Raw genomic sequence first — 14916 nt, 5'->3', positions numbered from 1 at the left:
CAAGTGCACTAAATAGACAGTTAACAAACACTTGCCTTGAGTAAAGAGCTTCAGCCCACAAAAGTCTTATTTCAGTTGCTAAGTTGTGCTGTGGCTTGTTCTGACAAGGGTCTGGTGCCTTCTTTTGAGCTGGGGTGGGCTCATTCAGGGCTCCCAAGGAGCACCTTCGTGCCCTTCTAGCAAAGGGTAAGCACAATCACCGAGAAGTAAAAAAAGAAAGTATTCGTGAGGTGATAGATTGATCACAAAGCTTATTATAGTTAAATAATTCTTCTTAATACAAATGTGCCTGTAAAAATAAATTTAAATGTTTAGTGTATTAATCATATGCAGTTCTGGGGAACAAGTGAAGATTATGGTAGTGATTTCTCCCTGAATTGTGTTGTTAACAGTCTGTGGTCAGACAGCAGTAAAACTGTGGCTACAACAGACATGTTTCAGTGAGACACTGGCCAGTTGTACATTTTGAAGTAGTATCTATATGAAGGCAGACAAGCATTTAATCCCTTCCCTATCAGGCAGAGGATCTTCCTTGCTGTGAGCAGTGCCTAGTCACATGTTTCTGAATGGCTATCTGTTCACTCTGACCTTACACAGAGCAACAGAAAACAGATGTCCTTGCCTTTTGCCAAGTTTCTTGCTAGCAATTTAGGAACAATTCCACACGCACAGGGAGGTTTTCGTTAATTTCTTTCAGATGATGGTAGGGCACTTCACATTATGTAGGAATCCTACTCACCTCTTTTTGTAGAAATAAATATTAACAGTTGATCATTCCTGTCATTTTTATAAGAAATGCTGTATCTTATGATCTTTGGGAGCTCTTAGGGAAAAAGCAGAGTGTTACTCTGCAAGAGCTCTGCTCTCCGTCTTTATATTGTTACGTTCTGGTAGAGAACTCCTGGAGACACAGCTAAAGGTGTTTGGAGAGAAAAGACTGATAGAAACTTGATGACTTGCTTTTCTAAAAACAAGACTTACTAGTTTTCTCAGTAATATGGATACTTACAGTAGTCCACAAATTCCCTGACGTTCCCTGTAATCTGAAAATGCTGAGCAATTTCCGCATCTTTCAGGAGCAGCTGAAGGTTCTGTTAATAAGGAGAACCCTGCATGAGATATAAAGACACACACAAATTAAGCAGTTTTCCTTAAATGGTATAGAATTCAAAAAAATATCGTATATTTTATATTCAGTAGATTATATGTTAATGGAGGCTTGCTGCCCAAATGAGGGAACTTCCCATTGACTTTAGTAAATCTTTTTAATCATTTCCATAAAATAATGCAAATGATTTCAAGAGATTTAACGGGATAAGATATATAACGGGAAAGTGGCTTATACAATTTCATGGATGTTAAACAGAGGAACACCTACCTTTAAATCCTAAGAATTATCACAGTGTATAAGCAATGTTTGAGCTGAGTTACGTTGGAAGACATTTTTGCTGGTTTCACTTTTTTTCCTTAATTCCAGAAGAGGAATTAAACCTCATGTGTCAAAGGAATTATTTTTCTCTTCTGAGACAGGATAGTAATATTCTGTGAATTAAGCAATGGTGAGACAGGTTTTGGTAAGGAAAAGAATTCACAGAACTTAAAGTATTAAAATCCTTCTTGCCAGAGAGAGAGAGAGAGGGAGAAGAGTGACTTAAATAGTTTGTCTTTCTCCTAACTGTCTGAGTCTTACCTGTTAACCTGTAACTATTTTCCATGACAAAAGCAAACATTTCTTTGTGCAGTGCCTTCCGTTTAAGACAGCACAGAGATGGAAGGAGAATCCTAGCTGTGGCTGCTGTTTGGAAGTCAGCTTGGAAACCCAGCATGTTCCAAGGGGAAGGAGCTAACTTGCTGCTTACAGTCTCCCAAAATGTACCCAGATATCTGTTTCAAGGTTTAATAGCCTTCTGGACATGACAGAAACTGCATGGTGAAATAAGTTTTTCAAAGGAAGAGAGGAGGTGTTTTGCACATCAATTGGTATAAATCTTCCACTGTCAAACTGTATGAAATTCCAAATACACTCTAGAAAAAGTTCAGTCTTGCTTTGCATCTATGCCAACAGTAGTAGGGGTTGCAAATACGTGTTGTAAATGAGCCCTTTTGTGAACCAGTGGCAGTCTCTTTCTTTTCTCTAAAAGTGAAGAAAGTGGATTAAATTAATCTGTCCTGACCTAGTTGGACTTGGTGAACTTTATGGGTCCCTTCCAACTTGAGATATTCTGTGGTTCTGTGATTTATCCTTATAGCTGAACTGCTGCTGTTCCCCAGGGTGGCCGTGGGTTTGCACCTGCAGTGCAGATACCACCTCAATGCACTGTGGAATGTATTTGTTGGCATTTCAACTATTTTGCTGGAAGAATTACAGATGGAAGAAATTTCAAGTTGTATTCCAGGATTTCAGTGAGACATCCTCATCTGTTGGCAGCTTCTTTGCTTTTTGTTTCCCTCCTGTGCTTTCCATCTTTACCAGTTCTAGCTATGGACATGTGTAGAAATGTCTTCAAACTCCCCTTTGTCTGCTGTGGTCTGTGTGTTCCATCAGAGAATCAAACCAGAAGTAACTGAATCCCTGGGAGTATTCAGGCTGAACTAGACTGATGTGAGATAGGGTCAGGAAAACAGAAGTTGTTTCCAGTCAGCCTTTCAGCATGTGCCTGACCAAACCCCAATAATTAATAATGCAAAACACAGATTGTTTCATGGGACACAAGTAAAATTTTTCCATCACAAAATGCTTTCTGTTCAGAGAAAACAATTTCCTTAGAACAATTTCCTCAGATGCACTTCTTTTTCTCTTTTTTTTCCCGAGAGCTTTGTAATGTGGGATAGTGGTGAAGTTACTAATATTCTTCCAAAGTGCAGCATTCCCTTCCCTAGCAGCAGTGCCACATGATTTTGTGGCAGGAAGTTTTCTCTGGTAGATGGACGAGTGCAAGCATCTAATGCCCAGCATGTGCAGTGAATGGCAGCAGGTCCTTGTGCCCCTTTTGGCAGGGCAGGTTTCTGGTCTCATCCTGAATACAGTGCCAGGATAGTGTGAGAGTCTGGTAAGCCTTGGGCTGCAATGGGTGCCCGAGAGAAGGGGAGTGTGCTCTACCCACTTACCTGAACAGGTTCTCTGAGTTTCTGCACTTGACTGAATTTCTTTCTCTGTTGGGTGATTCTGAATGTAGTCTTTTTGTTGTTGGTTGGTTGGTTGCTTGGTTTTTGTTCTTTTGTTTTTTGTTTTTTCCATGTAAATGACACTGTTACTACTATGAACAAAATGGGGCCTTTTTTATCTTTTCAAATGTTAAAATTTTTAATGAGAATACTTTTATACTTTCTGTTATTCTAGAATAAAAACATTAGGAAATTAAGTCAAAATATTAAAGAAGTCTGACTTTCCAGCTGATATACTGTTTTAGATTATTTAGGGAAGTTTTAGGATATTTGCCTGCAATATATTTTACAGCCTATAATAAAAAGTAAAACATCCAGAATTTTAATTTCAAATACTATTTGGAATTTCAGAAAATCTTGCCATGGCTACAAGTGCAATTTTGTAATGCCAATGCTTGAAACCTCCTTTAAAGCTTTTGCTGATATAACTCATTAAAGAAGGAAGTTAAGCCTACACATCTCAAAGTGCAAAACAAAATTGCCTAATACTAGCTAAATAACAAGCCAGTTCTAACACTGTGAAAGCTGTTCTTCATCTCACATTCCTGCCTGAGGAAATTTGAGCTGAATGTCAAGATGTAACTACTGTAATGCTGCCTGGCAATTAATATTAATGTCAGCTATGGCCTCACAGTGAATCCATTTTCTTGTCTTCTCCTTCTGTTAATTTTTCTAATATGAAAAAGAATTCAGATATCCCATGATAATTTGAACCCCAAACTTGTCTGTGTACAATATAGATTCAGTATTATTTTGGAAGGGGGATGTCTCTGCTAGGTAACAAAAGAAAAATCATACAGGGTGATCAAATGCCATTTATAATGGACTATAAAGAGGCCAACGAGGGCACCATTTGGGAGCTGGAAAAGGTTGTTTCGTAAGGTATGTGGGATCTTGGTATGGCTAGGAATTACAGTCATACCAGTGGTAGAGGCATGCACATCAGGAGGATGAAATGGAAGAACATTTCCCTCTAATTTCTTTAAAAATCTTTTTGGAAAACTTCAAAACATTAACTCTTTTGAACTGAATGTGAGGCTTGGGCTAAAAATGCAAATAAGTAAAGGTTTTTCAGCCTAGAATTTTCTTCCCCATTTTTAATTTTCGCTGGTTTTGGAACAGCATAATTCCTTTAATTGCCTTAAAGGTGGGACCTCCCCCCAAGCCCAAACACTTCTTTTTCTTTTTTTCTTTTTTCTTTTTTTTTTCCCTCCTAGGAAAAACTAACCCAAACTGAGAGGTGCTATCCAAGATGGCAAGTTATAAAATTATGTAATATGCTACTTAAAGTGCTGAGATAATATAAGGGGGGGATTAATGACAAATTGATGCCTGTTTTGCATGAGAGGATATCACCATCCATCCAGTGTAATCACTTTAAGAAATGCTTTAATGGCAGGAGGCAAGTGTTGTGTTTTTGTATGATTTTGTTTTTGTTGTCTGATTTGATTCAAACTTCCCTGCAAGCCAGTCAGCCCTCTTTTACAGCAGGAAAATACATTGTGGACTGTGCCATCGAATATGTTGGGACCAATAAATACGTTAGGACAACAGGCAGAAATGCACAGAGAGTTCCACCTGCAAAGGAGGATGAGCTTCTTTACTGTGCAGTTCCTGGGCACTGGAACAGATTGACCAGAGAAACTGTGGAGTGTCCCTCACTGGAGATATCCAAGAACTGTCTGAACTCAATCCTGTGCAATGTGATCCAGGATGACCAGACATGGTCCTCTCCAACGTCACCCATTCTGTGATTCTATGAAAATTGTATATGGATATCAATAAAATTGATTTCAGATCATATCACTGCTGATGCCAGAAAAGTTCTACTGAATGTGGGCATCCTGCAGAAACTTACATTTATACCAGGGTAACAGTGGTGACATCAAAGCACAACTTTAAGGGTCATGTCACATCAATTTGTGTAGATCAAGGATGTGCTTCAGTACAGAGCATGGTTAGTGAACACCAGCATGAAAGAGATGCTCCCTTGCCACAGCTGGGAAATCTGTAGACAAACACTGGAAATCATCAATTTCACCAAAAAGGTTTCTTTGAGGTGTCATTTCATGGCACATACATAGATAACACAAAGTAGTGATAGCCTAAGATCAGGGTAATGCAAAGATGTGGTTACATTTGTCTCCTCCCTAATTATTCATCTCCTGGCTGCCCTCCTCTCTTATTTTGTCCATTTCTAGAGAAAGTTTTTGGAAGACTTTTGTATTGTCTGAATGTATAACATAAAAGTTTGGTGAAAAGTCAAAAATGCTCATGTGTGGAAGGCAACACAGTGTCCCACTTGCTTCTGTATCACTCTGTTCCTTTGGTATTGTTGTGGCAATGTACATGCTCTTAAATCCATTTTCTCATTTTTTCCTCATATTATTTTCTGATTGTCATTCCAATCTTTTCTCTTCTTAATTTGCATGTGGCTTTCTTAGTGCTTTCCACCACTCTTGCATTTCTTGTCTGCTAATTTCTTTCCTTTATCTCATTTTTACTTTTTTTTTCCTTTCAGAAAAATTTGAAACATGGAGTTTTAACATGGACTATAAACTGGTCAATTATTCATCTTTATCTCTACTTAAAAATGTCAGTGTCAGCAGTAATAGGAGAAAGGGAACTCTCTCAGGAATGCTGCAGGCAGTGGCAGAAGATGGAGGTCACTAATACTAGTAAAGAGCAGCCTTTACAAAGGGCCTGAGAAGTAAAAATCTGCACCATATGCAACTGTTTGTTTTAAATTCAAAATGTCAGTGGCAACAACAATAACAATTTGTTTTACTTCTCTTTCAGCAACAAGAACAAGACCCGACTAACTTGTACATTTCCAATCTGCCTCTTTCAATGGATGAGCAGGAGCTTGAGAACATGCTGAAGCCCTTTGGGCAGGTTATCTCCACCAGGATACTGCGGGACTCGAGTGGGACCAGCCGTGGTGTTGGCTTTGCAAGGTACTCCGTGCTGTTAGCCATGCTGGCAGCCTTCTTCCTTTGTTTTGATTAAAAATGCAAGAACAGGTGGAAAAGGCAGAAATTACTGAAAATATCTGGTAAAGTTTGTAAAGAGAAGGAAGGTTGAAATGGAGTTATCCAGCAGGGTTTTGTTAATTCTTCCTTTGGTAGAGCTGTGTCTCATCTTGCTTAGATGGCTAAATCTAAATTTATTGCTCTTACTGGGCAATTATCTAGAGTAAGAATTCTCTCTAAACCACTTCCTTCCCTTTTCTGTACTTCTCCTTTCTCCTCTATCCCTGAGCCAGTAAGCAAGGCTTACGTGATGCTTCACAGAGACTTCTCCTGTGACTTTTCTGGCTTGTGAAGTTTGAATCCCAGGCAGCAGACCAGAAGGAAGATCCTTCTTCCCCACCCCCACGCCTTTTTTTTTTCTCCCTTCATTAGTTCCTTGGAGAAAATGAACTCATCATTGCCCTTTGAACATCAGCTCTTTGAATTTTCAGCCTCATTAACATGATGTCAGCTGGGAAAGAAAACATTTTTATTCACTTACAGTAAATCTCATCTTGAAATGTTTGTGTGCGAAGTCAAATATCTCACCCAAATCAACAAGAACAATATTTTCCATAAATTAGTAAATACCTCCTAAATATTCTGTCCTTGTGAATCTACTTTTTCTCTAGTTAATGTAGTTACTTTTTCTGAGAACTCTTCATCAAAGTCTTTTCTGTGCTGTTTTTATTTATGTGAGTCCTGCTTTAAACCTAGTATAACAATTAAAATTTAGAGGCTTTAAATTGAAGGTTTCTATTATCAAAAATAAAAGCATGCTTCAAGCAAAGAATTGGGATTCTCAAAATATGTTATAAAATCTCTGCGAAGTCAAATTTCAGTAATTCAGCTGTTCAGCCAATATTACAATAGCTCTGTATTTGACCAAATATCAGAATCTAAAATTAGTGCACAGAAAAGAACTGAACAAATTTATCTCCTGATGTGGCCAAAATTTTTAGGGATTTTTTTTTTCCTGTGAGTTGGCTGGGGGATATTTCATGGCACTGTGATTTTTATTTTTCCTTTTTTTAAATCTCCCCCCCCACCAGCCTCCTGACCCCCAACTTCATATGCTTGTCAAACTACCAAGTTTCCAGAAGGTATAACAAAGAAACAAAATTAGAAATAATAGAACAATATTCATTATTTAAAAGGGGAAAACCAGCAAGTTTGGGCTTTGCTAGAATTTCTTCCTGTCCCCTTTAAAAGTTTCAACAAGTGGGTTAAAATCAACTGGGCATTTTAATTTCATTAATATTTGTGTGGTTTATATGTAGCTTTCACTTTTTGGTACTGTGAAGGGTAGAATCCACTAACACCCTCCATAAAATTCAGTTGGCATTTTGCTCTCTTTCAGTCTCCCTAAACTTGTTTACCACCTCTACCTTGAATCAGTGTAAGGTAGGAAATATGGTAGGATATATTTTTTTCTAATGTAGCTGGAAGTGTTCTGGAATTATATGCAAAAGTAAATAAGACTTGTGTGTATCCAAAACCTCACTTGTATTGAAGACATTAAAATAGAATAGTTTTAAAGTATTTTTATCAATAGTTTCTCTATTATTCATTTTGTGTTTTATATATACATGAGTGAAGTTATTTTTATATAAATGTTTATTTATATACATAAATATAGTATACATAAATTATAGAATCAAGTATTGCTTCTATATCTAATTAGAACTTCTTTCCTTCTACAAGGATCATATTTTTCTTGTATTGGAAAATTCTTGGATAATTAATTAAAGTTAAAATTTTCCAAGAAACCCATAGACATTAAATAAATATTTTAATTTCTTGCCTTTGGGAAACTTTTATTAGGTTAATAGGGAGTAATGTATTTTATCAAGTCCAGACTTGAGTCTGAAACTAAATTATATTGTTTGTTTCATGTGAGACAAAAAAAAAAAAAATTAGATTTCTTTGATGCAGATCCAATAATCCAGAACTTCTGAAAATTCTCTAAGAGATATTCTTGGAATCATTAGGAAAACCTCTCGTTCAGTCTGGCTTTTTGGTGATACTGGTTGTTATCTATGCTTGTATTTTGTCAGCCTGTGCAGAAAGGATATCAGAATAAAAAAGATGCCAAGACTTAGGAATTTTTAGTCCTGGTTGTTTGCTGATGAGGCCATTGGCCTAATTTTTGGATATGAATTACAGAACTTAATGAGCAACTGAAAAGAAATTATCTATTCAACATTAACCAAACATCATGTTGCAGGCGGCTGCAAAATAAGTTCTTTTAAAATATATTTTGTTGTAATTGCACATCTGAATCGTTCAGTGTGACTGAGTCCGAGGTGAGAGTCAGGGCTGGCACACCCTCACTGCAGGTGAGGCCCCTCCCAGGCCAGCAAGGGCTCTCCAGCCCTCTGCCCAGTCTGTTAAGTCTAGATCTGACAGCATGAGTGCACAAACCTGCTCAAGATTTTGGATACATTCTCAGTAGCCATCACAGCTATGCTGGTATTGGCTCCTGTTTGGAACTTGGAGACAATTAAATAAGAGCCAGGTGCATCGTTTAGTGGAGATGATGTGTATAAGCTAAAAGCTGCCAAGTCAGTTTGGGTCATGCAGTCAGGCAGGTTTATATTTGAGTTTATTACCCTTAAACTGTACAGACAGATCTGAATCCTCTCTTAAGAGTGGCATTAACCTTTGCTGCATGCAGCATGGACACTAAGGATTCAATTATGAATGACAGTGAGTCAGTCCTTCTGCTTCTTTCAAGACAAGAGAGGTACTTGAGGCAGCTTGGACAGCTACAGTATAATTTCTGAGTAAATAAGAGCATTATTTTTGGTTTGGCACTGACTTTGGTCTCAGAGTGCATAAAATGTTAATTGAGTTTGGCTTTACCTTTCTGAAGTTATATGTTCTTCGAAAACATCATCTCCATTGTTCACACATGGGAAGGCAAGCCAGAGCAATGAAGAGGGGAAAAACAAGAAATATGATTTGAGAAAAAGCAAGAAATGTGCTCTAAAAAAAATCACAAACATGGGAATCTGTTTGAGTGTTTAATTTATGTAAATTATTCTTTATTTTCAAAGGATGGAGTCAACAGAAAAATGTGAAGCAGTGATTGCTCATTTTAATGGAAAATTCATAAAGACACCAGCAGGAGTTTCTGGTACGTTGCATATATTTCTTACAAGATGTATGAATGGGTTAGTGCTTACATGGTGGAAGCCTGTTACACTGATTGTTGTATCTGGCTTCTCATTTAGAGGCAAGCTTATTAAAATTAAACTATGTCTTTTTGGATGGCTGTAATGCTTGCTTGGAACACAGTATATAATTTTTCTGTTGTAAACCTTTTCTAGGAATCTAGTAGTGTTCTCTCCTAGCAGAGAAACAAGCAGCTAAGATGCCAGCTATGTACAAATTTACATCTCATGTAATCCCAGTTGAAATAAGGAAACAAATATCTATCTGAACAGAATTTGGCTGCTTTTCCAAGGACAGGGCTTTTTCAGAGGCAAAAATGGGCTGTTTTTGTCATCTGTTGATGATTTTTTCGAAGCATTTTCAAAAAAATATTTGCTTAGGAAAAAATAGGAATCTGCAGCAGTGCTTGGCATGATCATTCACTGGGGAGCTGCGACTCTCAAGTCAGTGTAGGTTTTAAAGTCCTTCAGGAAAATAGAAGGAGGTCAGCATAGAATGCTGCTTCTAGAAATATTGTGCAAGGCAGAATTCAGAGAAGGCTTAGTACAATTTTGTTGTCACACCAAGTTCCTCATCAGTTTGTCTGCTTTGTCAGCGCTGTTTCTAAGAGACAAAATGTATATTCCATGAATACTGAAAAATGAGGGAGGAAATACAATGCTGCTGAGTAAAATAGAAAGTAAAGAGGACAATAAAGAAGGAAAGAATACGTGCCTGGCATTCCAGGCAGCTTTCAGTGGGCATTTTATTGAGAATCCCAAGTGGGAATTTTGCAAATTACAGTGTTGATGTGGTTGAGGAAGCTGCCTTTATCCTACTGGTGAAATGTTCTGTGCAGACAGACCCTGTCACTGAGGAGGAGGAAAGTAGCCCTCGGCAGGCAGACAAGAATGTGGCTTGTTTAGTAAAACTCCAAACATGCCTCATCCCTGAAAGATTGCTCCAGTTTGAGGCAGTCTGTGCTGCTGTAAGGGTGGAAAAGGCTTCAGAGCACAGGAAACCACTCCCTTTGGCAAAACTAATCTAATGCAGTATTTTGACTTCCCTAGCCTTGCTTTTGCTGACCCTTCGCACAGGGATTAATTGCTGATGTTATTATTTAGTTAAAACTTTGTTACAAAGCTTTGGTAAATTTAAGCACATTGTTGCATTTTTTGCTTTAGTTATATTATAATTTTTTCTTTGTTACGTTTAGTTAAAATGTTACAGCCTATGTATAAACAGACAGTAATGACACTAAACATCTGCTGCAGAAGCTCCTATTAGTGTTTTTTAGTTTATTAATTTTTATTTTCACTTGCATTCTCCTGTTCTCAATGAATGAGCCACCAAGCATGTCATTGCTAATCATGCTCTGTCTCCAGTGGGTCTTTGCTGAAGCTGGGGTTGCAGCCTTACGTGATGAGGTTCAACTAGGTTGAAATAAAAGCTTTCTGCATGGAATTGTAGGAATGATTTTTGCAGTCTGAAGGAAACATTTAACATAAAAATATGATGAATTAGGGACAAGAAATTTGCAGAGAACTGTCCATTTTCTGAAAGTGGAAACTCAACAGGAGTCTCAAGATATAATCCACCTCACAGGCTTGAATTCTTTGTGCTTACTTTGCAAAGCAGTTGTCCAGGCTCTCTGTCTAGAGCAAGTAAATAGAAACAAACCTCGGAGACTGTCCTTGCATTACAAAGGGGGTCTAGCTTAGTCACTCAGAAATAGATAGCTCCAAATGTTTGAAAGTCAGATGGATCTCACCTTCCATGATACTGAAAATGAGACAAATAATCAGGTGCATAAGGGAGTGGTGAGAACCTTGGTTTTTAAAGACCCTCAATTTTGTTGTATAGGGCACAGCCTCAGCTCCGTTTCTGTGCTGGTGCTGTGAAGTTTCATTGCTCCTTGCAAAGGTTTTTATGGAGATCAAATTCTTCCCAGAGTTCCATACCACATAGCAAGCACCTGTGCAATAATGCAGCTTTATTAGAGAATTCAGCTTATGCATAATAGTATACTGCAGTCTGCCAAAACATGGGGTGGGGTCATGAGGCAACTGTGATTTTGGACTGCCTGCAGAGAGAAAACTGGATGACAGTAGGAAAGCTCTTGAACAAGCAAAGATTAGGAAACTGTTTTGAAATAGATTAGCGACCATTGGGATTATAAAGGATCAACTTCAAACACATGCAAAACAAAATCATAAAACCAGATCCATGTTTAAATTAAAACATTGTGTCCTAGAAACTTGGCTAAAATCAGCAAAGGGAGCTGGCTCTAAAAACACTGTTATCAGGATGAAGAGGCTAGGAGAGATGGGCCTGTAATGAAATAGGTGTGGGAGGAAGAACATTTGTTCAACAAAAACATGCTTTGATAATGCAGCTTTGTTATTTTAACTAAGTTTGGGCTTAAATGGAAGAGTGGATTAAACAGTTATAGAAAGCATAAGTGAAACCTCCTCAGGAGCATGAGAAGACACAAGTAATAAAACCTCTAAGAATCTGGGAAGGCCAGGGATTAACGCAGGGTGGTGTCAAAATTGTCAACTCCAGAGTAAAGTGAGTGACTGGGCATTGATGATGCTAAGCAAGCTAAACCCACATATAACTGGCTATTCAAGCTTTATTTCACCTAAAAAAATATATTTAGTATTTAGTGTGTCCTTGTTTATCTTCAGTAAAGAAGAAGAAAGGTGCGTTCAGAGAGCAAGTTGAAGTGCACTGCAAGTTGGTACAACCCTGAAACTCCTAGAAGTGATGTGTTAGTTTCACTATGTGTTGTTGGGCTTTGTCCTTTTCTTATGTAAGTTATTGTATTAGTTGGTTGTGTTTATGGACTATGACTTCCTCTCCCTTTTGTCACTGAAAACCAAACTCAGAACTTTAATTTTTGTACTTAATTATCTTCTCAACTATGATATTTAACTATAATATGATTATTATAATTTTAAAGTAACTTTTACATTTAGTTTCACTCTCCTCCTTAAAGAACTTTTGTTTTCAGTGAAGAATGTAATATTTAAAGCTTTTCTATTCTCCTGTGAAATGTATGATGTGAATTGGAGGAAACAGACCAGACTGGTATCAAGAGCCAGGAGCCAGCTGATGAGCAGTGAGAGCAGAGCAGCAGCATACTTAGCCTTCCTCCTCTGAAGATGATACTCAGTGTTCACTGGCATTTAGTCTTGTGTTGGATCCACAGTGATTGTAGAAATTATCTTCTGGGCAAAATCTTGAAAGGCATCTCCTCCCTGTCACAGCAGCATGTAGCTGTATGGTGATACACGAGAATAGTTCTATAAATAATTACCTAAAGCAGCTGTGCTGTAGAATATGTAAGGTATGTGTAAGTCTGAGTGTATTCATCTCTCTTATATTTAAAATGAGAAATACAGAAGTTTAAAAGTTACAGAAGTTTTTATGCCTGTTCTATAGGCTTTATGGATTATTTAATATTTCTTTTACTGGAAAAGAACTTAGGAGATTTGCTTTTAATGGGTGTAAGGTAAAGAGCATTTTTGCTGAGCAGCTCATGCTATCTTTACTTCAGGAATGGCTGGTTATGGTGATGATGCAAAAATCAAAAATTATCCATGACCCACCCCTATCTTCCCACTTAAGATAAAGATGTTGGTTTCTCAGATTCTCTTTTAAGGGAGAAAATTGAATGTGTAAAAGCCCTGCTCCTGCCTGTGTTCTTGACTAGACTGGGAAGAGGTCCACCAGGGATGATACACACTGTGGTTTAGAAACATCTTTCTAGTGTGGGGAGGAGTGAAAATGGAGCCCTGAAGTAGCTGTCTTCTGTCAGTCATATTCTAGTGTTTCCTAGTTTCTTACCTTTACAACGTATCCAGCACTGAAGATCTCTAGTGAATTTAAGCTACTTGGCCATAAATTCAATTTTTCTTTCAATTATCTTTCACAGATCCTTTAGAAAAAACACATGAACCACAGCCTGAAAACTACTGCTACAGGGTATCAAAGGCTGACAGTGCTGATGTTACTCCTGGTTGTCACACTGAAGTCAAAGGAACAAAAATTTCATTCTTTTGATCAAGACCCTGAGATTAGTTTAGCTGGTCAGAGCGTGGTGCTGAGGTACCAGCAGTGTAGGTTTGATCCCTGTATGGGCCATTCACTTAAGATTTGGACCTGGAAAGGACCCACAAGGATCATCAACTCTGAATATTTTGTGAAATCTATGAATTAGAGGTTTCACTGCTCTAACTCCCATAATTTGCAATTGCTGCTTAGTTTTAAGAAGCAGCGTAGGATTAGAAGAGAAAAATGCTTCTTAAAACCACTCAAAATATCCTTCTGTCATGTATTATTAAACCTTGTATAAATTATTAAAGCAATGTAATCCTGAGCATTATGTTTAAGTGAAGACTAGGATGGTAAGTATAACACTGAATTTCTCTTTAAACATATAAAGCTACCCTGATCTTGGGTTGCACAATTTCTGTTTTAGTTCCCACAGCCTTTGGCAAAAGTTTCTAGCTGTACAGGCTTGCTCTATCATTAAAGTGATATTTTACGGTCAGAATTCATTAAGTCCCCTATGCTTTCCACTAGAAAATAAGCAATGAAGGCCTCTAAAAGATGAAATTTAATTGAAAACTGACTAAAGGAATAGTATTTTTAACTATTTTGTTGTATTCTTCAGTAACTGAAAGTAGTAAACTGAAAGTTTTTTATTGAAAAGTTGATAGAATTAGCCATGTAAAGTCAAGGTGCAAACTCAAGGCCCAGCAAAGATCACCTGTTTTGTTTTTGCATTTATAGTATCACCTGGTACAAATTTGGGTAGACACTGAACAAAGACAAACTGAATTCTAATGTACAGATGTGTGCAAAGCGTCTACAAGAAGGAAGAATTTACTCTCTGGACTAATATTGAATTCCTATCTCTCTTCTGTAAAAACATTAGCCCTAGAGAAGAGTGATTCAGGGCGGGAGGAGCTGGTCAGCACTTTCCACACCCAAGTTCTAAAGCCCTGACCTGATGCTGAGGGCCAGGAAAGCTCGTGGTTACAGATCTCCTCAGTAGCTGCAGCTCAACAGGCACCTGCAAACCATTGGCAGTGTTGGTTTGCAAACCATTGGCAGTGTTGGTTTGCACTGGGTGTCAGAAGAGTGGACATGTGAAACGTGGCCTCCTAGCTGCAAAAGCTTAACTCCTCTGTAAGATGTAGCCTTTTACATCAGGTACCTCTCAGCTGTGAATGCAACTCTGAATATTTGTACTTTGCCTTTGTCTTGCACATACAGACAACTCACTGAATGATTAATGATCTGCTTCATCACTGGGCCGCATAGTTCCCAGCAATTAAACAATAAAAATGACTCTCCCTTCCTTCCTGTACTACAAAAGATTGCTTAACTGGTCTGTAGGACTTGTGAGAGCTTTTTATTCAAATATGTATCTGTGACATGTGTGTGCTTATATGCAAGAGAGAGAATGTGTTGCATGTTCTTGAAAACTATGAGAAAAAGTAAGCTGAAGAAATAATGTTCAGATTTAAGTTTGAAGAGAGTAAGGTCTATGCTCATTCTTTGGTGGGAGGGA

General features: G+C 37.9%; 1 protein-coding gene across 4 annotated transcripts in view; it reads left to right on the top strand.

Annotated features, from left to right (window-relative positions):
- Window positions 1–14916, top strand: part of RBMS1 (RNA binding motif single stranded interacting protein 1) — a 141921-nt gene that overhangs the window by 111574 nt on the left and 15431 nt on the right. For all 4 annotated transcript variants that reach the window (XM_038142553.1, XM_038142554.1, XM_038142556.1 and 1 more), the window contains exons 5-6: window positions 5965–6122; window positions 9236–9315. In XM_038142553.1, the coding sequence (XP_037998481.1) occupies window positions 5965–6122; window positions 9236–9315 (238 nt within the window). The remainder of the gene's footprint in view (window positions 1–5964; window positions 6123–9235; window positions 9316–14916) is intronic.

The sequence above is a fragment of the Motacilla alba genome, chromosome 7 (genome assembly GCF_015832195.1).
Source record: "Motacilla alba alba isolate MOTALB_02 chromosome 7, Motacilla_alba_V1.0_pri, whole genome shotgun sequence".
Classification (NCBI taxonomy): Eukaryota; Metazoa; Chordata; class Aves; order Passeriformes; family Motacillidae; genus Motacilla; species Motacilla alba.
The sequence above is the reverse complement of the archived record's forward strand: the minus strand, read 5'-3'. Positions and strand labels throughout refer to the sequence as shown.